The following is a 24,781-nucleotide window of genomic DNA, read 5'->3' on the forward strand; positions in this document are numbered from 1 at the left end:
AATAGCTATCCGCTTCCAGGTTTCCAGGCTGGGTGTGGTTGCTGTATTAGGACTCTACAAGCATCTCAGAGAAGTGTGCATGTGGCTCTGGGCTTGGGAAAGCCCAGTTCCAGATCTCTGCTGCCACTATATACTGACAAATTTATATGGGATTCCACTAGATTCTTCTGGTTTTTCCTTAACAGGTTTCTTGTAAAGAAGCTCCAGGTTTGTAGGCAGACGGAACAAGTGCCATTTCTGGTCCTTCCTGGTGATGGGTCAGCAATTCCTGTGGCCCAGGAGTGCAGCTCTGGGACACTTTAGTAATACTGACTGCTGAGCAGCATGTCTCGCGGCTCAGAGTGATGAAGTGGCCAGCAATGTCCTCCACTGGCTATAGCAGGGAGAGGTGTATGTGGCCTGCTGCACGCCTGCCTTCTCTCACCTGACCAAGAACTGGACTGGAAACCTGCATCTTATTTTCCAGTTTCTCTACTCCCACTCTCCATATCTTGTTTTGGCTTTCTGCATTGATGCATTTGGATTGGGGATCCAGTTTGGAGCTTACGATTTTGACTATGTCTATCCTCTCTCCTTCAGAGGACAGGACTCTGGAGTAAGCCTTCTAACTTCACACATGACAACTACAACTAAAAGTTTTCTTGTCCTCAATCCTTTCCCAAACCTTCATGATATGCAGCCTGCCTGGGTCCACCATCCACACAACCCTCACTAACAGAGCAGACAGGTTAGAGGGAACACTGCTATAGAAGAAAATACGAGAAAGGGAAGAGCTTGTTTAAAGGAAACTTAAGGGGAAGTTAGGTTTGAGAAGGAAGGACTCAATCTATTTGCTCCCGTTACCAGGGATGTTAGGAAAATAAAAAGAAAGAGGTGGCTGGGAAACAAAAGAAGAGATGACCCAGTCAAATCTCCTTGTAAACACGCTGATGACAGACAGTAATAACCACAACTAGTAGGAGAGTCCTCATCTACGAACGCTTTAGCAGGAGGGACTTGTTCGTCTAGGTTGCTCATTATAAATTAAACTGGAATTTATGGATTTATGGGGCATGACTCATTGGAAAATGTCATGTAAGCTATATAATTAGTAGGATATAAAACGGAAATGTTTTATGGCTCCTTTCGTGCATGTCATGTCCAAGACTTCTCCATGTTTCACCTAGATGGCCTGTATCCTTTGAATTATTAATAAAAGTAATGGGTATGATTTCTGATTCCTGTGAATCTTTAAAGTATAAACATCATAGTTGAATATATATGAAGCCTTCCTGAGGAATGGCCTAGAAAACAAGCCTCAGCAATCAAAAAACGTTTGGAACATCTTTAGTATAATGTCTGGGGTGGGGTGAGCATTATATATACTTAACTGAGAACTAAGGCTGATGGTGATAAGACAGACAAAATAGCATGTAAATGTTATGTGGGAATAATACAACTGCCAGAAAAGGAGGAGAAGGGAGAGTCAGGGGAAAACAGAATAAACTAACTGACTGACTCACAGGCATTCTCTGGGAATAAAAGAGTATCAGTGGGGACTTCCTAATTTAAGCAGATATGAAAATCTAAAGCCTAAAGCTAAGAACACAGAGTAACTAACCCTGGATTGAGGCAGAGAGGGAAGGGAGAGGGAGAGAGCAGTTACTAGATGTTTCAGTATTGCCCATAGTAGGAAAACAATATTATCTTTAAAAATTGAGGACTCAGGCATTATATAATAATGAGAAACGCTATTAAAATTAAACTCAAGTATCATGATTAACCCATTCAAACAGGAAACGATCACAAAGCTTGGTAAAGCTCTGCATTGGTGAGAGTGTGTGAAAGGGGCATTTCATACATTGCTGGTAGTACCATAAATTGGTACAACTTCTAGGTACAGTGATTTGGCAACACTGAATAATTTAAAAGGATTACGCCTCATTCAGCTTTCCTGATTATATGATTGATTTTTCAAGGTAACCAAATGGTCCTGACTGATGAGGAAGAGTTCTTCTTTACAGAATTCCAGGTAGTAACTTTGGAAGGAATGATAAGATTAGAAATATCATCATTTTGCAAAATTTAAGCAAAACAGTGGATGAAATTATTAAATAAAAGGTTGATGGGAGACACTACAGTGGAAGAATCACGTGGTCACCACCTGAACCCACTGACGAATCTCAGCATGAACAAGAGTGAAGCAACCAGAAATAATGCATTGAAGTATGGAGAAGTGAAAAGAAATTAGGCCTGGGATTTGCTTTAAAATACTTCAGCACAAATAGTAACAACTACAAAAACAACAAAAGTGATAAATGAAGAAAGTGTGGCAAAATGTTGATGACTGCTGAAACTTTATGATGGCATTCATTACACCTTTATCTCTATTTTGTATATGTTTGAAATGTTACATAATAAAAAAAAGTAAGGCATACATACCCGCATTTGTCTAATGGAATCAGCTTGTAATAATTTAATTTTGGACAGAAAATTAAAGATAAATGGAAAATCGCTGAAAATAACAGGGCTGGGATTTTCTGGAGGTATCTAAAAAGTAAACAGAGATGACAGTTTTGATAATTAAAAGAAAAGAAAATCTCCATTTCTTTATCTTATCACCTTAAATTATCTCCCTCTGTACTATTTTGGGATCTGTTTTTAAGAATCCATATTACCTAGAAACAAATTTCTAAGAAAATGCATTTGTTTTGTGAGTGAAAGATGTTTAAGTTTTCAATGATCATCTAATTTAGCAAATCCAACATTTCCATGAGGAAATTTTCAAATCTTGGTTTATCAAAGAGATACTACTAATGTGTCCCCCTTTAAAGTATGAAAATTTTCAGAAGTAAAAATGTTCTTCTTACCAGGTTGTTATCCCTTAAGAACACTCTTCTTCTATCTTCATAAAAGTTCAAAAAATAGGAGAGCTCATTTATGTTGAAAGTATTTTCTGGTAGTAGACATTTAGCTTTATTTACCTTAAAGAGAATATGACCTGTGAATTTCATTTTCTATTAATAAATGATTTAATCTACTTTTTAAATATATGGCTATTATACAGATAATTAGAAAGAGCACTATAAACCCAAAACATTTGTCAATGATGAAATAGACTTGTATAAATCTTCCATTTTTTGATCTATAATGTCTCCAATTTTCATAAATATTGTAAAAGATATAAGATGTTGGCAGTGGAGATTAGTAAACCAATTCTTAGGGCACAGGTTTACTGGAAACAGTTTCTAGATAGTGAGAATAAAAGCACCATAAAAATTCAAGGTATTTTTGACAAATTCAGCACTTTCTCCATGAATTAATGAATATTAATTTAGCACTTGCTATTTGTCAGGCATGGGACAAAGCATAAGCGGAAAACTGTCCTGGCTTACACATAGCTTACTGTCTAGTATAGTAGTCAGCAAACTCTTAAATCCAGATAGTAGATATTTTGAGCTTGGGACCACACAGTCTCTTGTGCAACTGTTCAACCCTGACATTTTGTAGCACAAAACAGCCATAGGCAATATGTCAACAAGTGCATATGGATGTGTCCCAATAAAAACTTTTTTGGTGAGGAAGATTGGCACTGAGCTAACATCTGTTGCCAATCTTCCTCTTGTTTTTTTCTCCCCAAAGCCCCAGTGCATAGTTGTATATCGAAGTTGTAAGTCCTTGTTCTTCTATGTGGGACGCCGCCACAGCATGGCTTGATGAGCAGTGTGTAGGTCCATGCACAGGATCTGAACTGGTGAACTCTGGGCTGCTGAAGCAGAACGCGTGACCTTAACTACTATGTCGCTGGGCCGGCCCCCCCAATAAAACCTTATTTACCAAAACAGGAGACTGCCCCTGAGAGTAGATTGCCAACTCATGGTCTAGTAGGTAAAAACAACAAGTAATCTGGCCTCAAGGATACAGTTCCTGGAAAAGGACTTAAGGGGTTCAGGAAGGCTTCCCAGAGGAAGCGGTGCTAGAAAATCAATGATCTAAATAAGCCTCTGTCACATCAAATTAATCCAAGAGACAGAAGGCAGGAAATAAGAAATCTAAGAATATAAATTAAGGAAATAAAAAAAACAGGTGTATAGGTGAGAAGATCAACAAATAAAAAGGTTGAGTCTTAAAAAAAACAAAACACTTCTTGGTAAGACTGATACAAAAAAAAGGGCAAATAACCAATATCAGGAATGAAAAATGCAATAAAACTACAGATTGTGATGTATACTTTTTCTTATTGAAATATGTCCATTATAAAACATCTTCTTAAGTCCTCATAAAGTTTCTGACCTTTAAAATCCCCAATTATTTTATGCCAAACATTTCCCTTTTATATACTACTTTAAAAAAATATTTGACTCCTTATGATTCTTATTTGTCTTCTTAAGACTCCAATTGGCCATTCACAATAGCACCAAAAACAATAATACTTAGGAATAAATTTAACCAAGGAGGTGAAAGATCTGTATACAGAAAACTATAAGACTTTGATAAACGAAATTGAAAAAACGCAAATAAATGGCAAGGTATTGCATGTTCATAGATTGGAAGGATTGTTATTGTTAAAAAGTCCATACTACCTCAAGCTACCTATAGATTCAATGTAATCCCTCTCAAAATTCCAGTGGCATTTTTCACAGAAATAGAAAAAAAATCCTGAAATTTGTATGGAACTACAAAAGTCCCCAAATAGTGAAAATCCTGAAAAGAAGAACAAAGCTGGAGGTATCACACTTCGTGATTTCAAACTATGCTACAAAGCTATAGTAATCAAAACAGTATGGTACTAGCATAAAAATAGACACATAGATCAATGGAACAGAATCAAGAGCCAGGGGCCAGCCCAGTGGCACAACAGTTGTGTGTCCATGTTCTGCTTCAGTGGCCCGGGGTTTGCCGGTTTGGATCCCGGGTACGGACATGGCACCGCTTGGCACGCCATGCTGTGGTAGGCGTACCACATATAAAGTAGAGGAAGATGGGCATGGATGTTAGCTCAGGGCCAGTCTTCCTCAGAGAAAAGAGGAGGATTGGCAGCAGTTAGCTCAGGGCTAATTTTCCTTAAAAAAAAAAAAAAAGAATCAAGAACCAGAAATAAACACTTGCATATATGGTTAACTAATATTTGACAAGTGAGCCAAGAATACTCAATGGGCAAAGGATAGTCTCTTCAATAAATGCAGTTGGGACAACTTGATAACCACATGCAAAAGAATGAAATTTGACCCTTATCTTACATGACTCAGAAAAATTAACTTGAAATGAATTAAAGACTTAAACATAAGATCTAAAACCATAAAACTCCTAGAAGAAAACATAGGGGGAAAACTCCTGGACATTGGTCTTGGCAATGATTTTTTTGGATATGAGACCCGAAGCACAAGCAACAAAAGCAAAAATAAATAAATGGGACTGTATCAAACTAAAAAGCTTCTGCACAACAAAAGAAACAATCAACAAAATGAAAAGGCAACCAATGGAAAGAAAGAAAATATTTGTAAATCATATATCTGATAAGGGATTAATGTCCAAAATATATACAGAACTTATACAATGGAGCAAAAAACCAAACAATCCAATTAAAAATAATGGGCAAAGGAACTAAACAGATACTTTTCCAAAGAAGATGTACAGATGGCCAACAGGTACATGAAAAGGTGCTCAACATCACTAATCATCAGGGAAATGCAAATCAAAACCACAATGAGATATCACCTCACACCTGTCAGAATGGCTATTCTCAAAAGACAAGAGATGATAAGTGTTGGTGAGGATGTGGAGAAAAGGGAACCCTGTGTATGTTGGTGGGAATGTAAACTGGTGCAGCCACTATGGAAAACAATATGGAGGCTCTTCAAAAAATTAAAAATAGAACTACCATATGATCCAGCAATCTCACTTCTGGGTATATATCCAAAGGAAATGAAATCACTATCTCGAAGAGCTATCTCCACCCCCATGTTCATTGCTGCATTATTTACAATAGCCAAGACAGGAAAACAACTTAAGCATCTATGGACACAGGAATGGATAAAGAAGATGTGGTATGTATATACACTGGAATATTATTCAGCCATGAGAAACAAGGAAATCCTGTTATTTGTGACAACATGGACAGACCTTTAGGACATTATACTAAGTGAAATAAGACAGAGAAAGACAAATACTGTATGATATCACTTATATGTAGGATCTACAAAAGGCAAACTCATAGAAACATAGAGTAGAATGGTTGTTACTAGGGGTTGGAGGATGCGGGAAATGGGAAGATGTTGGTCCAAGGGTACAAACTTCCAGTTATGAGATGAATAAGTTCTGGGGATCTAATGTATAGCATGGTGACTATAGTTAACAATACTGTACAGTCATGCATTGCTTAGGGGCAGGGACACGTTCTGAAAAGGCACCATTACGTGATTTGGTTGTTGTGTGAACATCATAGAGTGTACTTACACGAGTAGTAGGCTACTATATACCTAAGCTATATGGTATAGCCTATCGCTCCTAGCCTCAAACCTGTATAGCACGATACTGTACTGAATACTGTAGGCAACTGTAACACAAAGGTATTTGGGTCTAAACATATCTAAACAAAGAAAAGGTATAGTAAAAATACAGTGTAAAAGATAAAAATGGTACACCTGAGTAGGGCACTTACGATGAATGGAGCTTGCAGGAATGGAAGTTGCGCTGGGTGAGTCAGTGAGTGAGTGCTGAGTGAATGAGAAGGCCCGGGACATTACTGGACACTACTGTAGACTTCATAAACACTGGACACTTAGGCTACACTAAATTCATTAAAAAAATATTTTTTTCACTAATAAATTAACCTTAGCTTACTATAACTTTTTTTTTAATTGCTTTTTCTCCCCCAAATCCCCCCAGCACATAGTTGTATATTTTAGTTGTGGGTCCTTCTAGTTGTGGCATGTGGGACGCCGCCTCAACATGGCCTGATGAGTGGTGCCATGTCCATGCCGAACCGGCGAAACCCTGGGCCACCGAAGCCGAGCACGCAAACTTAACCACTCAGCCATGGGGCCAGCCCCATTACTGTAACTTTTTACTTTATAAACTTTTTAATTTTTTTTAACTTTTTGACTCTTTTGTAATAACACTTAGCTTAAAATACAAACACATTGTACAGCTGTGCAAAGATATTTTCTTTCTTTATATGCTTATTCTGTAAGATTTTTCCACTTAAAAAAATCTTTTTCTTCACTTTTTAAACTTTTTTGTTAAAGACTGACGCAAACACACATTAGCCTAGGCCTACACAGGTTCAGGATCATCAATCTCACTGTCTTCCACTTCCACATCTTGTCCCACTGGAAGGTCTTCAGGGGTAATAACATGCATGGAGCCATCTCCTATAACAATGCCTTCTTCTGGAACACCTCTTGAAGGACCTGACCTGCCTGAGGCTCTTCCTGAGGAGATGTCACTCTTCAGAAATATGTCCATTGTGGTTTGCTTGGTTTGTTTCCCTTTTTCACCATAGATTTGCTTGTAAGCAGATAATGCACCATGAACGTTCCTCTCTATTAATGAAAACCTTTCAGTGCTGGGGGGCCATGTTTTAAAACTTTTCAAGGAGCTTGTCGAGGTCTGAAAAAGCATCTGCTAAACCTTTCACTGGGAATTATCTTGGGGGGTTCTTCTTCTTTTTCTTCTCTTGCAGTTTCCTTTTCTCTTCTCTCTTCTTTAACTATGCGTTCCTGTTCCAGTTCCAACAACTCCTCATTAGTCGATTCCTCAGGAACCACCTTTAAGAGCTCCTCAATTCATCTTTATCCACACCCAGGTTTAAGTTGTCTGCCCTCTCAACCAGAGCCTTGTTGATTTTTGCAACATCCTCATCCTTGGCAAATCCTTTGAAGTCATGGCTGAACTTCTTGAGTGTCTTCTTCCAGAGGCCAATCATACACTCCTTAGTGACATTACTACAAACCCAAGCAACATTCTTGATGCAGTCAAGATGTTGTCATCCTTCCAGAATTGCATCAGTGTTTTCTCAGTGTCTTCCTCAGTTGCAGCAATAACCTGGGCAAAAGGTCCCCCTCGATTAGTAGGCCTTAAAAGTTGCTGTAACTCCCTGATCCATTGGTTGGGTCAAAGAGGTAGTGTTTAGAGGGAAAAATACCACTCTGATATTGGGATGAAGATCACCAATAAAAGGAGAATGTCTGGGAGCATTATCAACAATAAGCAAAATCTTGAAAGGTATGTTATTCTCCAAAGAGTACTTCTCCATTTTGCTGGCATAGCAATTCAGGAGGGCAACTTGGTAAAGGAGCTGAGTCATCCATGACTTCTTACTGCTCCTGTAGTACACTGGCAGTGGGTGCTTATTGATATGCTTGAAGGCCCAGGGTTCTCAGATCACAAAGGGTTTCAATTTGTAGCCTGCAACATTGCCCCCAAGCAAGACTGTTATCTTGTCCTTAAAAGCCTTGAAACCTGGCATTGCCTTGGCCTCCTTTTGGATGGAAGTCCTTTCAGGCATCTGTTTCCAGAATAGGGAGGTTTCATCCATATTGAGTGTGTGCACTGGCAAGTAATTTGCCTCCACAATCAGCTTATCTAGAGTTCCCAAAAATTCTTCAGCTGCCTTCACATCAGCACTCACAGACTCATCACTCACTTTCATATTATGCAATGAATAATGATTCTTGAATCCTTTAACCACCCAGAGCTAGTAGTCAATTTAACATTGTAGTGGGGTCCACTCTTTTATTTCAACATCGTAAACAACATTTTTGCTTTGACCATGATCGTCATGGTGCTGAGAGGGATATGCTTCTGTGTCTCGTCTTCATCGAGGTCATAAGAAGTTTCTCCATGTCTGCTATAGGCCCTTGTTAAACTTTTGTTTGTCTCATTGCCCTCAGTAAAGCATATCCTTTAACAGCTTCCATCACTTTGTTCTTGTTCTTTGAGCGTGTAGCTATGGTTGAATGGGACATGCCTGACTGGTGAGCAATAACCATCACTGATTTTCCACCTTTGCAGTCCTTAATCACTTTTAATTTTGTTTCCAGGTCAGGCACTCAACGTGGCCTCCTACTGGCAGCATTAGCAGTGGATTTTGTACTCTTAGGAGCCATGATGAACAAAATAACAAAATAACTTGAGATTAAATCAAGCATAAGAGAAAATGATGCGATCAAGAGAGAGTAAACATGAGATGTATGAAGTGCTGCCAGCATAACATGGCATAGTTCACAGTGAACTTTATCTTATAAGTAGAAAGAGTACACTCTAAAGTAATGATAAAAAATATAGTATAGTAAATATATAAAACAGTAACACAGTTGTTTGTCATCATTATCAAGTATTGTGTACTGTACATAATTATATGTGCTATATGTACGTGTATTGCCTATGATGTCACTAGGCAATAGGAATTTTTCAGCTCCATCATAATCTTATGGGACCACCATCATACATGCAGTCTGTTGTTGACCAAGATATGGTTATGTGGCACATGACTGTACTATATCCTTGAAAGTTGCTAAGAGAGTAGATCTTCAGTGTACTCATCACAGTATAGAAATGGTAATTATGTGAGGTGATGGACGTGTTGGCTAAAGCTATAGCGGTGATCATTTTTTTTTTTAAAGATTGGCACCCGAGCTAACAACTGTTGCCAATCTTCTTCTTTTTTTTTTTCTGCTTTATCTCCCCAAACCACCCCCCCAGTACATAGTTGTAAATCTTAGTTGCAGGTCCTTCTAGTTGTGGGATGTGGGATGCCGCCTCAACGTGGCCTGATGAGCGGTGCCATGTCTGCCCCCAGGATCTGAACCCTGGGCCGCTGCAGCGGAGTGGGCAAACTTAACCACTTGGCCACAGAGCTGGCCCCAGTGGTAATCATTTTGTAATGTATAAGGGTATCAAATCAGCGCATTGCACACCTTAAACTTACGTGATGTTATATGTCAATTATATCTCAATAAAGCTGGGGCATTAGAAATACCAGTACATTAGTACTTCTGAAAAGCACTAACTTTTGTACATAATATTTTCTCCTTTTGAGATTGATACTTGTGAAATTTGATTGCCATTTAGCAATTTACATTTGTAAAAGCATCTTATTTTAGCTAATTATTTTTTAATTGAACAATACCAATTTAATTCTGCTCTTTTATTTAAAATGCTCCTGCTCCTCCCTATCCCCCAACAATCATTGGTTTATTAGTAGCCTAACCTTAGGTTCCTTCTAGATTATGTTGTTTAACGAAAATGCTGAATCATTCTCATGTTTGAGTATTTGTGCATCTAATATATTATATATACTATATTCCTCCAGAGTCTATCCAGTTAGCAAAACAAGCAAAATTTTGAATTATTAAGGGCTGAATACAATATTTTCTTTCTGTTGTGGAAAACAACACAAAATAAGACTCCAACTGACTGAGACCTAAGGGATTAGGATTGAGTAAATGGTAGGTACATCCCATTAGATGAACGCTTACCTTATACACTTTTTTCATCACTTCTAGAAGAGCTTTAACACTGCAGTGAGTCTGACTGGTTTCAACCCAACAATGTATTTGACAGATGATGGCAGTTTTAAGCATCTGGACCAGTGTGTTGAGAGAAGATTCTTGCAAAGATGCCCAACACTGCTCTGAGGGGTGTAAAATCAGCCATGATAAATATGCACCCCCCACAAAAATCCCTCAGTTTCTACTGGGTTCTTTAACTTAAGAAGTAGATCATATTTTTCATTTCTGATAGCATAACCCATAAAATGTCTTTTCCACAGATATCATCCTGAACAACACTTATTACTCACATGTGGAAAAAAAAATTTTTCCCTTATTAAGTATCATTGGAATTAAAAGCTCAAATTCAGGACTCTGAAGAAATTTGTTGATAGTTCATATTTATGCTTGATTACTTGATTGATTTCATGATTTTCAAACTCAAAATTCTACAGGGTATCTATAAAGTCGGAAAACATACGTAGGTGAATACTCACACAACATAATGTCATCAGGGACATTTTCAATCTGTAAAAAGTAAAATATTATCTATGTTTTCAGACTTTATGAACACCTATTATGCATATATTTTTAAATTAGCTCAATAACAATATTTTAATGTTACTGAGGTTACAACCTGGATTTTTGTACCTTTAAAGGACAATTCTCAGAAAATAAACCTATCAAATGTTAAAATACATTATCAAGCTAATATAATTAAAATAGTATGACCCAAATGCATGAAAGGCAAATCAGTGTAGCAGAGATTCCATAAGTGGACCCAGATACAAATGAGACTTTAGTATATGATAAAGGTGGCATTGCATATTAGCGGGAATGAAACAGATCATTCAGTAAATATGTGGGGACAACTGGAAACTGATCCAGAAAAAAAGGAACTTTAATCAAGATAAAGTCCATATGGAGCAAAGATTTAAACATAAAAATGAAACAATAAAAATTCTAGTAGGAGCATGGGAAATTTTTTTTTTTTGAGGAAGATTAGCCCTGAGCTAACATCTGCTGCCAGAGGAAAACTGGTTCTCAGCTAACATCCGTGCCCATCTTCCTCTGCTTTATATGTGGGATGCCTACCACAGCATAGCTTGCCAAATGATGCCATGTCAGGACCCAGGATCCGAACCAGCGAACTCTAGGCCACGAAAGCGGTGAACCCTGGGCCGCCAAAGTGGAACATGCAAACTTAACTGCTGCGCCACTGGGCCAGCCCTGGAAATTGTTTTTTTAATTTCAGAGTGAGGTAGATGTTTTGAAGTATGACCCAAACTCAGAAACCATGAAAGAAAATGTTAATATAGTAGGTTGCATAAAAATGTTTAAAAATAATTATGCATGATAAAAATACCACAAAGTAAAAAAAAAAAAATAACCTAAAGAAAATATTTGCAACTCATATTATACATAAAGGATTAATTGCCTCAATAGTTGAAAAGTTCCTAAATAAAAAAGAGAAATACTAACAACAAATGGAAAAATGGTAAGAGGGAAGAACTCATAGTTCCCAGAATATGGTATATGAACGGAACTGAGATATAGGCAAAACAACACAACCTCATTCATAATGAGAAAATTCGAATTCAAATTAAGAGATTCTTTTTTCAGAATGACAAAACCCAAAGTTTGATAATAATGTAGAAAAGTGTGTGGGCTGATGCTCTCATATTTGTTGATGAAGTGTAAACGGGTTCATCCTCTGTCAGGGTTGCCATGTTGCCCAACCCCAGGCATGCAATTTACTTATATAGTGAAAATGGTGACCACTTAAAGTTGAGCAACCTGGTGGCCTTGACTTCTGCGGAGGGTCGTTTGGCAAAATCTCTCAAAATTTTAAATGCAGATATAATTTGACCCAGTAGTTTTGCTGTCTGGAATTTTTCCTGTGTGTGAAAATATATACATGTACAAAGAAATGCATGTTAGCACTGTTATAATAACAAAAGTTTAGAAACAACTATTTGTAGTATATCCTCCCAATAGAATGCTATTCAGCCATTAAATGAAATGAGGCAATTCTAGCGGTCCTATAACAGAATGATCTCCATGATATACTTTTTTTTTAAAGATTTTATTTTTCCTTTTTCTCCCCAAAGCCCCCTGGTACATAGTTGTGTATTTTTAGTTGTGGGTCCTTCTAGCTGTGGCATGTGGGATGCTGCCTCAGCATGGCGTGATGAGCAGTGCCATGTCCATTCCCAGGATTCGAACAGGTGGAACCTTGGGCCGCCGCACCGGAGCATGCAAACTTAACCACTCGGCCACGGGGCCAGCCCCACCATGATATACTTTTAGTGGGAAAAAGCAAGTTACCAAAGAATGTGAATGGTATGCTATCATTAAAAAAAAAAAAAGAGGGGGCCAGCCCTGTGGCCGAATGGTTCAAGTTCCATGTGCTCCACTTCGGCAGCCCAGGTTCACAGGTTCGGATCCCGGGTACAGACCTACTCCACTCATCAGCCATGCTGTGGAGGCATCCCACGTACAAAATAGAGGAGGACTGGCACGGATGTTAGCTCAGGGTGAATCTTCCTCAACAAAAAATAAATAAATAAAGATCATTAAAAAAACCCAGAAAGAATGCATTTCTATATGTTTTTATATATTTGGTATATCTTTCAAAGGTTACACAAGGAACTCTATTCTGTAACTGCTTTCTGGGAGGGGAACTGGATGGCTTCTATTTCACTATATATATATATCCTTTGTCCCTTTTAAGCTTTGGATGTTGAACATTAGCTTAAAATTGTAAAGGACATGCCACAGTATTGAATAAAATAAAAAACAAGAACACAAGGTTTAACTGTTTTTTTCCATCACTTCTGGTCAAAACATCTGAAGTTTTAAAAGAACATGAGCAAAAAGTTTTAAAGTATGGATTTATCTTGACTGGATCCTCTATAGTTATTAAACTCTGATGTCAAAGCTATGTCCAAGTCTAAGAATTACACATGCTTTGTATGATAAGAGTAATGATTATAATAGCTTTAGGTTAATCTTTGCAATAATTCACATGCCACTTACTCAAACATTTGTGTACTTTGAAATCTTCTATCCACAATTTGCCACAACTTCTACTTCAGACAGTGACTCTGTTGAGAGTCCAAAGTGACAAAAAAGTAATCAAACTTACTCAGGACTCGTAAAGACTGGTGATTCATATTACAAACAGCCTCTGCAAATGGCACCACCAGAATCGCCCAGTTCCTAGAATCATGCATCACAGGACATTCTGGGAGAAGAAGGAAAACTGATAACGCTTCTTGGTGTGGAGAACGATACGGAAGAGCTCTGAGAAGATTATCCCTGAGACATGTAGTTACCTGCCGTTGAAACAAGATCAGGGAAAGGCTCAGGATATATCAGATACAGAGTCATTGTGAGGAACAAGCTGTGGGGTTTCATTCCACCGTGTTCCAATTGGAATAATCATTTAGTTTTCCTGAAACCTACTGTTCAAACTCCATCACTCCTTGCATCCCAAATGCCCCTGAAGTATTATGTGAGAGCCATTCTCCCTATTTTATGCTGAGGGGCAGGAAGGAAATAAAAGTGAAATCACATGAGCACGGACGCACTGAGTGAATCATGGAGGTTGCTCAATGAGAAGGATCCGTCCCCGGATCTATCTGACCTAAAGTCTACCATGGCAGAGGCAATGCCGTATGTTCACCTCACCAATCCCGTTTCCTCTTCCTCCTGGGCTCCTAGGAAGATGGCATTCCCAGCCTCCCCTGCAGTGAGGTGGAGCCATGTGACTGAGTTCCAGCTAACGGCATGTGAGTGAAGGTGACGTATGACACTTCCGGGCATGACCCTAGAACCTCTCATGGGATCTTCTATACTCTCTTTCCTCATTTCCCAAACACAAAAGATCCACTGGAGGATTTCATGGCTCCAGGGTGTAGCGTTCCAGAAAGAAGGAGGGTGAGTCATTCCTGAATGAAGCTGTGCAGAGGTGGGAAGGGTGATATAACATGCCCCCCAAACAGGCCACTCTGGCAGGAGGATGGTTTTGAGCTAAGGCACGTATGACAAAGCAGACGTGGAAGGAGCTCTCTGGCCTCCCCTTGTCTACCTGAAAACAGAACATAAATTCCCCTTGTGAAGGGGTCCTTCTGCCCCCAACTTCCTGTACCAGGAAGGGGATATCAACCTTATTAGCAGAGATGAGCCGGCACTGAGAAAGAGTCTACACAAACAAACCTTACTAACTAGCCCTTATCTACCAGTAGTTTCTCCATATATTTGCCTTCCCACAATTTGCCACCCCAGAAGCTCAAAGTCCTTTTCCTTTGTCGTCTTACTTATCTAGCAAATTATTGTTCTTTGCTTAAGATGCTATATAAGCCCAAATTCTAACCACCCTTTAAGTCACTCATCACTACGTACTTCCATTTATATGTGGGAAGAACATGTTAGTAAACTTCTGTTTTTCTCTTGTTAGTCTGTCTTTTCTCAGTGTAATTAAATGAATTACAATGAAACTAAAATGGGTAGAGGAAAAATAATTTTTTTCCTTCCCTACAGGTGCCCCCTATCTCAACTCTCATTGGACTATGATGTGAGAAGAAGCCTTTGTTGTGTTAAGCCACTGAGATTTGCAAGCTGTTTGTTACAACAGCTTATGTTGGAGGAGGCAATCAAGAGGATGTGACCATGGTTGGCCCTCAAGCTGAATCCTGGCACGGCACTCGGGGGCTCCTTACCCCTCCTCTTTCCTTGGAATGTACGCTCTGCCCACTGTTCCCACAGTGGGAACTGTTCCAAAGACACAGCCTGGAGAGGGTAGGGTGTGGCTGAGACCATGTGGATTGTGTACGTGACTAAACCCAGTTCAGGCCTCCCTGTAAGCTTTTAAGATTCTGGTGGGCAGGTACGGAGATATACTCATCTTGCAGCTGCCCAAGACAAGCCTCGTTTGTAAGTTCCCTTGCTTTTAAACCCACCACCTGCCAATCTGGAGTGGTCTGCCTCTTTCTTTGGTCTCTCCTTACCCTCCGTGTCTGGGGTCCAGCTTGTGAACCAACAACTTATTTATTCTAATAGATCTCAGTTACTCCTAACTACAGTATCTGCCTCTACATGTCATAAGGGGTAAGAAAGATGATCTATATAACAGTCAACTGTGAAGTACTGTAGATTATTATTAGGACATTAATCTTCCTACAATTTATGTTTCATATGTCCAGAAGAACGTGATTTCTGTGGAATGTAGGTGTATATGGGAAAACAGTGTCACAAAGTCAAATAACTGAGAAAAAGAGGGTCAAAAAAGCTAGATTTCTTTTGGTGTATGACATCACAGAATCTTTGATTTAATAATATGCATCATGACTCCATAATAATATGCAGTGTTCCCAAAGTTGTTTGCTAAGAACCCTTTGTCCTGGAGCCTTCTGTGAAACTAAATGTTCCTTGGAACTCAGAGTGGGAATAGCACTCCTAGGTATCTCCCATATCAGCTATATAAATTTATTTAAAAAATATAATGGTAATATTTACTATTCTTCTTCATCTTGAAAGTAAAAATATAGTAGCTACTGCATATTAAGGAACACTCTCCCCCTTTCCCTCCCAAATGTAGAGACCCAAATTGTATAAAGATGACTTTAAACTGAAGACATCTGAGATACAGCTGATGCATAAAGACGTCTTCAGGGTCCCCCCATCTGACTAAAGGCAGGGCCTTCCGAGAGGGAGGCAGCTACAGATGCCCTCTGGGTGGGGGAGCCTCACTGCCGGGAAGAAGGCCGGCCACTTCCAGTTGGATGAGAAATTGCATAGACAAACACGATCACAAGCTATCATATGTTCCATTTGTCCCTCTAAAAGCCCACTGTCTCCCAAAAAAGGCCATTTGTTTTCCCACAGAAGCCCTCTCGCCTCCCTCCCTTTTCTCTATTAAGTTGGGCTCCATACCCTCATCCCCAGCTGTTCAGGGAGCCCTTTCATCTGAATGCTCCTGTGTGCATGTGAATAAAACTTGTTTTCTTTTCTTCTGTTAATCTGTCTACTGTTAATTCGAACGCCCCCAAACACATGAACCTAAATTGCTAGAGGGTAAGATTTCCTCCCAACACAACCCAGGATCACAAAACATTAAACTAGAATAGACCGTAAAGATGAACTCAACTTACAGGTAAAGAAAATGTGACCCAAACAGGGTAAGGGAGGAGCAAATTCATCTCAAAATAGAGAATGGGCTTTTCAGGCTCCCTTTTCATAGGTTCTTTACCTCTCAAGCATTGGTTTTCTCACATTAAAAATAAAAATATATCTACTGTACACTTAAGCATTCAATAAGAAATGCCAGCACCTAGTAGCGTCTGGAATATAGTGACCGCATAATAAACACTAGTCCCCTCCCCTATCATTCTTCCCTCTCAGTCAGCTCCCAACAAAATTAAACTGCAACCATATTGGTTCCTGTAAAGAAATTCTATTGTGCTGTTTCTCAAGTAAATATTGGCTATTACCATGAGAGAAATCCATTCCTTTTTTGTTAACTTCTTGAAGGTATCTCTTGCCATTTCTAAGTCCACATCAATGGAAATCGTTTCTCCAGATTCTCTTTGGATACAAGAAATGCAAAAAAAAAAAAACACATAAACAGATGGAAAGGAATATTTCTAAACTTCCTATATCATGAAGTATTGTTTTATTTTATACTACATATCAGATATAAACTTTTTCCTTACAGCTTGCCTCCTTTCAAAATAATTTACTTGGCACAAAAAAAATTATGAAATTTATGTTCTCCTAAAAGAGAGTAGTTAATCATTTATTATCTCTACAGTAGGTACAGCAAGTTTGGGCTGCAGTAATAGCAAAATTCTACATTCTGCGTCTGAGTACAGAAACAATTTATCCCCATGCTCAGCCTGCACACTGAGAACTGAAACTACCCTCCCCCTACATACCTTACCATCTACATTTCCATTACTTTGGGATTCCACTGTTTTAGCATGACTTTACTCTTCCCAAAGTCTCTTGCTCAGGCAAATGGCTTGATAATTCTTTATAGGAACATCCCAAAAAGACTCATTAATTCTTCAATAGAAGGCATCAAGACAGTTTATACCCTAAAATCTTTGAATCTCGTCTCAAAATCCTCACCTTGCTGTTTCCATCCATTCTGGATCATTGTATCTGTCTCCAATCCCAATCAAGCCTCAAACCCTCCCCCAGACTCTGCGCCCCCCTGGCCTTCGCCCTCAGAAATATTACCAAAGCTTTGTCTAGGTGTGGCCTTTCCCTGGGTTGTGTTGGTAATACTTGAGGAGCCTGCATTCTGCTGAACAAATTCTTTTTCTTTTTTGAGGAAGATTAGCCCTGAGCTAACATCTACCACCAATCCTCCTCTTTTTGCTGAGGAAGATTGGCCCTGAGCTAACATCTGTGCCCATCTTCCTCCACTTTATATGTGGGCCGCCTGCCATAGCATGGCTTGACAAGCAGTGCGTAGGTCCACACCAGGGATCCAAACCGGCAAACCCTGGGCCACCAAAGCAGAGCACATGAACTTAACTGCTGTGCCACTGGGTTGGCCCCTGAAGAAATATTTTATGTTTGCTGGATTAACTGATCTATTTTAATATGAGAGTTAAAACAGTTGTGCATGTACTAAAACAGAGTACTATTGTAAATTTCCCTTTAAAATATATTCTCCTTTGCAGCCTTTGACATCTTAAGATCAAACCTTTAGGTTCATCACTCCTGGGAGCGGCGGCATGGATACTTTCCCACTTTAGAAAGACAATATCTTGACGTAGAAAAGATTCTCCTGTATGTGGTAAGGATAAGGATTAGCCTGAGGCCAGAGGGGGGAAGAAAGAGGATACACTGTGTGGAAGAGTCCCTCCTTTCCAGCCTGGGAGGACGGACAGCAAGAAGAGGAAGGCAAATGGGAGAGAAAGCAGGCAGAGGGAAGCAAAGCCCTGATTTCTCCTCTCCTGCCTTTGGCTGGGATATGTACCAATGAATAGGGATGCTTTGGGGGCTCTAGAAAGATACTGTCTCATGAGCCACCAGGGGGAAGCCGTGACATTTAGCTTCCCTGGGCTTCTCTGGTTCCCAGCGAAGTTGCTGGACCCAGCAGTTCTTCCAGTCCCCGGGAGGGGTGACCGAACATGCAGCTGTGTTAAGAACCAAAGGGACTGACAACTGGGCTTTATGTAGGGACAAGGAATACCTGCAGTAGGGTTAAGAGAGTACCACCCAGCGGCCAGGAGGGGATCTAAGATGTGTCCAACTATCTTCTGAACCAGTGAGCCAACTTGAGGCCAAGTCAACAGGGAGGGATAGGACCCGACCTGGCGAAGGAGGACCGGAATGAGCTCCATCAGCTGCAGACACACCAGCAGGCGCTGGCCTCCAGAGCAGGCAGAGGCAGCCTGAGGGCACCTTTATGCTGCTATCCCCCCTCCCCTCCCTTATATCCTGTTTAATTAATTAAATAAGAGGCCATCACACTGACGTGGCTCTACTGCCATGGTGGCCTACGCAAGCCAACCAAAAGCGAAGCCTGGAACTACCTCAGAGTTAGAAAACTGAAATCTGAGGACAACCCATCACAAACAGCCAACTAGGCTTTCAGCTACAGTCAAATAATTTGCTTTCTTTGTTCCTGCACCTTCTCTCTCTGTCCTCCCCTGGCTCTGTGGGAGGAGCACTCCTAACGCTTCCGATGTGGTGCTGCATGATTCGAATCGATGTTTGCTCAAGCTCTTAACATTTGAAATATGCCTCACTTTATCTCTTAACAGTTCCCAGGCACAGTATTGCAGAGCATAGAGGGAGGGGAAGAAATAGAAGACCAAACGTTGAGCGTTTCACAAAGGAATTGTTTAAACTACTGGATCAGACCAAGTGTCAAACCAAACAGAAAAGTTAGATTTTCCTCTGCAGTAGTAAGACTAAAGATAAAATAAATAGGATGTATTTTCCTTATTGATCTCGCCAGAGTAAGAACTGCCAAGTGCAGTCTTGGCCTCTGAGGACTGGAGCCATGTTAGAATGAACTGATCACTCGCAGATACAAAGATCCCGAAGAAACGCTGTTCCTGCCAGTCAGATAACAGAGAAGGGCAGGCCGAGGAAGTGAACCATGTAAACGAGAAATGACAACTTACAGTGCTCTAAGAGAAAATTACACAATGGAAGAATTCTATCACAACCTATGGAGTGTTCTGTGTTGGATTTTTGATTCATAGATAACAAAATTCACAAATTAAAATGACTGACTCAAAACATTTGATTTTAAATATTCCCCAGTGTTTTAGGAGGTCAAGCTCATGTAAATATTACCTTTTCTTCAAAAAACTTGCAGTCAGACAAGCAGGTGATGAAAATATCAGGCTAATTTCACTGCAAAAGTAATAACATAGGGTTAAGTCGCAACATACTATAAAGCATGGTTCCTTGTATCTTATGTCTGAATATACAACTGATGACATGGAATCATTATTATTGAACATAACTACGCACCTAAGAGTCTTCTAAATTCGGGGTATACCTTGTGCATGTTACCGCTAAATCTCTTCATAAGGATTTGATCAAGTCATCTAGATTTAAATAAAACACAACTTTCTGAAAACAGAAGCTGATGAAGCTCCAAAGAATGAACTCTGAAGATATAAAAGCAGTCCGCCTTAGTGAAGGCTTTGATTCACTTCACCTAGCAAGGTGGCTGGGAGAGTGCCCGTGCTTGTATACCTCTGTGAAGTAAACGCTGAGCGAATGAGCACAGCAATGACTTCCTTCAACTCAGAGGTGGTGGGAGCAAATCATGGGTAAAATGCAAATACCTTCACAGCAAAGCCAAACCCTCTTTTTTGTTTTTTTCTTTTTTTGAGGAAGATTAGCCCTAAGCTAACTGCTGCCAATCCTCCTCTTTTTCCTGAGGAAGACTGGCCCTGAGGTAACATCTGTGCCCATCTTCCTCTGCTTTCTGTGTACAAGCAGTGCCATGTCTGCACCCAGAATCTGAACCGGCAAACCCCAGGCCACCAAAGTAGAACATGCGCACTTAACCGCTGAGCCACCCGGCCGGCCCCAAACCCTCTTTTTAATGTCTAAGATAAAACAACCGAGGCTTCAGAATAAATAGAAGTGGTTTATAATTTATCAGACAGAGCCACCTCTTAGCCACTTCATGTTCAGTGCTTCCTATTGTCACTGCCATCCATTTCTCTGTCAGGGACTGGTTCATTCGGCTTATTTCTGGCAGGGTTTTCTTGGAAACGCTTGAGGAGCTGGCATCCTTCAAGGAGGGAAAAAAGAAAAAGAACAATCAAGAAAACAAAACACACACGCATGCTGAGTGATAAATAACACAGTAAAGCTGGGGCACAGCAGGTGGACAGGCCCCGCCCTCTCGGACAGTGTGCTTTGCTGGAGCTTCGGCGTCAGGCTGGCCTGGCATCCCAACTCCTGGCCTTGACTGCTTTGCTTGGTCTGAGCCTTAGTTTTACCATTTAAAAAACAGGATAACACAAAACAACTGAAAACAAGGACTCAAACAGATACCTGTACGCCAATATTCATTTCAGTATCCCTCACAATAGCCAAAAAGATGGAAATAACCTGTGTCCACCAACAGCATCCACAGATGAATGTGGTATATACATACAATGGAATATTATTCAGCCATAAAAAGGAAGGAAATTCTGATATATGCAGCAATATGGATGAACTTTGAAAACATTAGGCTAAGTGAAATAAGCCAGATACAAAAGGACAAATATTGCATGATTCCACTTATATGAAATAGGCAAATTCATAGTCAGAAAGTAGATTGGAGGTTACCTGGAGCTGGGGGTAGGGGGATGGGGAGTTATTATTTAATGGTTACAGAGTTTCTTTTTGGGGTGATGCAAAGATTTTGGAGATGGATAGTGTTGATGGTTGCATAACATTGTGAATGCAATTCGTGCTACTAAACTGTACACTTAAAAAATGGTTAAAATAGCAAATTTTATGTTACATATATATTTTACCACTATTAAAAAAATGAGATAATACCTACCTCAGTGGGCTCTTGTTAAGATTAAATGATATTAGGTAAACAAACCTATGGATTCGAGTAGGTGCTCAATAACTATTAGTTTCCTTCTCCCCTTTAATCACCCACAGACTTCTACTTTTCTATCAGTGGTTCTTAACTTTGGCATGCATCCGAATCACCTGGTGGTCTTGCTAGAGCATAGATTGCTGGGCCCATCCCCACAGTTTCTGATTCAATAGGTCAGGGGTGGAGCTCAACACTTTGCATCTAGCAAAGTCCCAGGTGATGCTGACGCTGCTGGTTTGGGGAGCATACTTTGAGAACCCTGGTGTCTACTGAAACTAAATGGCTCAGCCAGAGATGTCGGAAATCACCGTGTAGAAAGAAAAATCTGTCTTTAATATAGTCTTCTGAAGACCTTAGTGCTCTGCTGCACATTATACCTATGCCTCCACTCAACTTGTTCTGTGTCAGGAAATTCTGCATCACTTTTGTTCATTGCTTAAATAAAGGGCTCTTGAAAAAGATGTGTAACCATGACTCCTAAAGTTCCCTTCAGCTTCTTGTTCTGAGTCCTGAGTGTCCCCTGTAGTTCAGTCCTGAGGAAGCTTTTCTTCCTCCTCCATTCAAGGAAACTTAGAACAATGAGGTGCTCCCTACTGGCACCTACATACCATTTCTTCCACTTTCTTCTTCAAAATCCCAGCTCCTCTGAAGGGCATGACATCAGACGTTATCATCTGCCTCCTCTTCTTCTACAGTCATCTCCCAATGTCCTAGTCACCACCCTCAATCATTGAAAACTTGAGCATCTTGCTGACTGTCTTCCTCAAGCACCACCATGCCTGTCATTGTTCCTGTCATTCTTGGCAACTTCAGAATTGATGAACACAATCTATCTCCCACTTGGGTCTCTCAATTCTTGATCATATCTCCACTCTTTTCCTCTGCTCCACCTCAGCCACTGATGCCCTGGATCAGGGATTCTAAACTGACACTATTGACATTTTGGGTCAGAAAATTTTTTGTTGTGAGGGGCTGTTTTGTGCATTGTAGGATGTTCAGCAGCATCCCTGGCCTCTACTCATTAGATGGCAGTAGCTGCCACCCCAACACACACACCGCCCTCCCATTATGACAGCCTAAAATGTCTCCAGACATTGCCAAATGTTTCCTGGGGGGCAAAACCACTGCTGGTTGAAAGCCAGTGCCCTAGATACAGATGATACCTGTACTTGATAACCATCAATAATTGTTCCACCTTCTAAATTTCTGTTGGAAACATTCTCCTCTCTGATCATCATATACCATCTTTCTGATTTACTTACTTTAGAGTGGAACCCTCAGTCCAACATTCTTTGATGCTGGAACAAGTTACGACTTTTGAGACTGTTGGGATGCAATGAATGTGTTTTGCATGCAAGAAAGACATGAACTGCGTGGGGGCGGGGCCGCAGGGGCAGAATCTTATGGTCTTTGTGTTCCCCTAAAATTCATGTTGAAACCTAACCCCCAATGCGATGATATTAGGAGGTGGGGCCTTTGGGAGCTGACTGAGTCATGAGGATGGAGCCTCCATGAACGGCATTAATGCCCTTATAAGAGACCCCAGAGAGAGCTCTTGCTCCTTCTACCCTGTCAGGGCATAGCGAGAAGACAACCATCCATAAACCAGGAAACGGTCGGTCCCTCACCAGACATCCAATGTGCCAGCGCCTTGATCCTGGACTTCCCAGCCTCCAGAACAGAGAGAAATAAATTTCTGTTGTTTATAAACCATCGAGTCTACACTTTTGTTATAGCAGCCCAAACAGGCTAAGACACTTATTTTAGAGTGGAACCCAGTCCAGCATTCTCTGAGGCCTGAGCTCTCCAATCCATTGACTCGATTGTTCACTGTCCATCACCCTTCTCCTGTCTCCCTGACCCCGCTTAGATTCCATGGTCAGCACTATAATCAGTCCTTTGCAAGCACCTCTAACTCTTCTGTCCCTTTCCTATTGTACTTACCTAGCAGAAGTCCATCTGTGGTTAAACTCAACTCTGATTAGTCCATGATGCAATCCAAACAGCTTAACATCACTGGAGAAAATCATCCAACTGTGCTGACTGATTTCACTTTACCTCTACGACCACAAATTTCAAACGTGCCTTCGAGACTGTTTAGTAACTTCCCATGACATTTGCTTTCTCCTTCTCTGAGACAACTATTGTACGCCTTCCTTTTATTCCCAAACCTGTAACACTCCTCTTCCACTTCACTCACTCGCCGATGGGGAGCAACCAGGCAGGAACTAATCACCTTCCGCCATCCACCTCCCCTTACCTGCCCTCTTCCTTATTGGAACGGAATACATATTTCTGCTCAAACGCCTCCATTCTGCATTGGATCCTGCTCTGCTCTCCTATCTGGGACATTGCTTCTGCAATTAATGGCTCTTTCTCATGCAGCACCTATTTCTCCGTCTGAACTGGATGATTCTCACCAGCATACAAACATACTTACTATCACCTCTCTAAACAACAGCAAAACCCTCCCATAGCTCACAACAAAGCTTCTCAGAACCATCACAGTCATTGTCTCCACTTGCTCCCCTCTTATTCTGGGTCTACCCTACTCAGTCCAGTTTCATTCTTTCTCCCCAAAGATGATGCAATCTTAAGAAAGCAAAAACAAACTCTGTTCCTCTTACTTGACCTTTCAGTGCAAGGTGACAGAGCTGGCCAACTTCCTCCTTCTAGAAATACTTTCTTCTCTTGTTGTGATGAGCCACCCTCTCCTAACTTCCCCCTACCTCAGAGACTGGTCCTTCTCAGTCTCTTCTTCTGGCTCCTCCTCACTGCCTGACCTCTAAATGGGGAAGTCCCCAAGGCTGGATTTTGGCCCCCTTCTCATTTTTACTGTCTCTCTGGGTGACCTTTCATCCAGGCCCCTGGATCTAAATACCATCTACAGCTTGATAATTACCATGTTTCTATTCTGGTGCTGACGTCCTCCCTGAGCTCCAGATTCAGACATCCAACTAAGACTCTGAGGACATTTCAAGCTGACCCATCTCACATAACTGACCCCACCTCCCATTCCTGACTCCATCGCATATAACTCTTCACCCTTTTCTACCCAGCTCCGCCTGACTCGCCCTCTTTCTGTCCCTCGCACAAGCTAAACTTATTCTCGCCCCAGGGCCCTTCTATGTGCAGTTCCCACTACCTGAAATGCTCTTTCCCTGGATCTAGGCATGGCTAAGATGTCTGCTCCAATGTCACGGCCTCTGCCAGGCCTTCC

General features: G+C 40.6%; 1 protein-coding gene and 1 long non-coding RNA gene across 11 annotated transcripts in view; one reads left to right on the top strand and one right to left on the bottom strand.

Annotated features, from left to right (window-relative positions):
• LOC103553204 (uncharacterized) overlaps positions 1 to 16,495 on the top strand; it is a 35,868-nt gene extending 19,373 nt beyond the window's left edge. Inside the window, exons 3-4 of one of the 3 annotated variants that reach the window (XR_011538615.1) lie at positions 14,199 to 14,276; positions 15,018 to 16,495. This is a non-coding gene — a long non-coding RNA (uncharacterized lncRNA). The remainder of the gene's footprint in view (positions 1 to 14,198; positions 14,277 to 15,017) is intronic. The other 2 variants (XR_011538616.1, XR_011538617.1) reach the window with 2 other exon arrangements.
• The window catches only part of HERC6 (HECT and RLD domain containing E3 ubiquitin protein ligase family member 6), a 77,322-nt gene that overhangs the window by 14,830 nt on the left and 37,711 nt on the right, over positions 1 to 24,781 (bottom strand). For all 8 annotated transcript variants that reach the window (XM_070614323.1, XM_070614327.1, XM_070614324.1 and 5 more), the window contains 7 exons: positions 20,630 to 20,751; positions 19,797 to 19,856; positions 16,967 to 17,060; positions 13,621 to 13,810; positions 10,461 to 10,615; positions 2,850 to 2,963; positions 2,422 to 2,529 (listed from right to left, as the gene is read on the bottom strand). In XM_070614323.1, the coding sequence (XP_070470424.1) occupies positions 2,422 to 2,529; positions 2,850 to 2,963; positions 10,461 to 10,615; positions 13,621 to 13,810; positions 16,967 to 17,060; positions 19,797 to 19,856; positions 20,630 to 20,751 (843 nt within the window). The remainder of the gene's footprint in view (positions 1 to 2,421; positions 2,530 to 2,849; positions 2,964 to 10,460; positions 10,616 to 13,620; positions 13,811 to 16,966; positions 17,061 to 19,796; positions 19,857 to 20,629; positions 20,752 to 24,781) is intronic.

The sequence above is a fragment of the Equus przewalskii genome, chromosome 3 (assembly GCF_037783145.1).
Source record: "Equus przewalskii isolate Varuska chromosome 3, EquPr2, whole genome shotgun sequence".
Classification (NCBI taxonomy): Eukaryota; Metazoa; Chordata; class Mammalia; order Perissodactyla; family Equidae; genus Equus; species Equus przewalskii.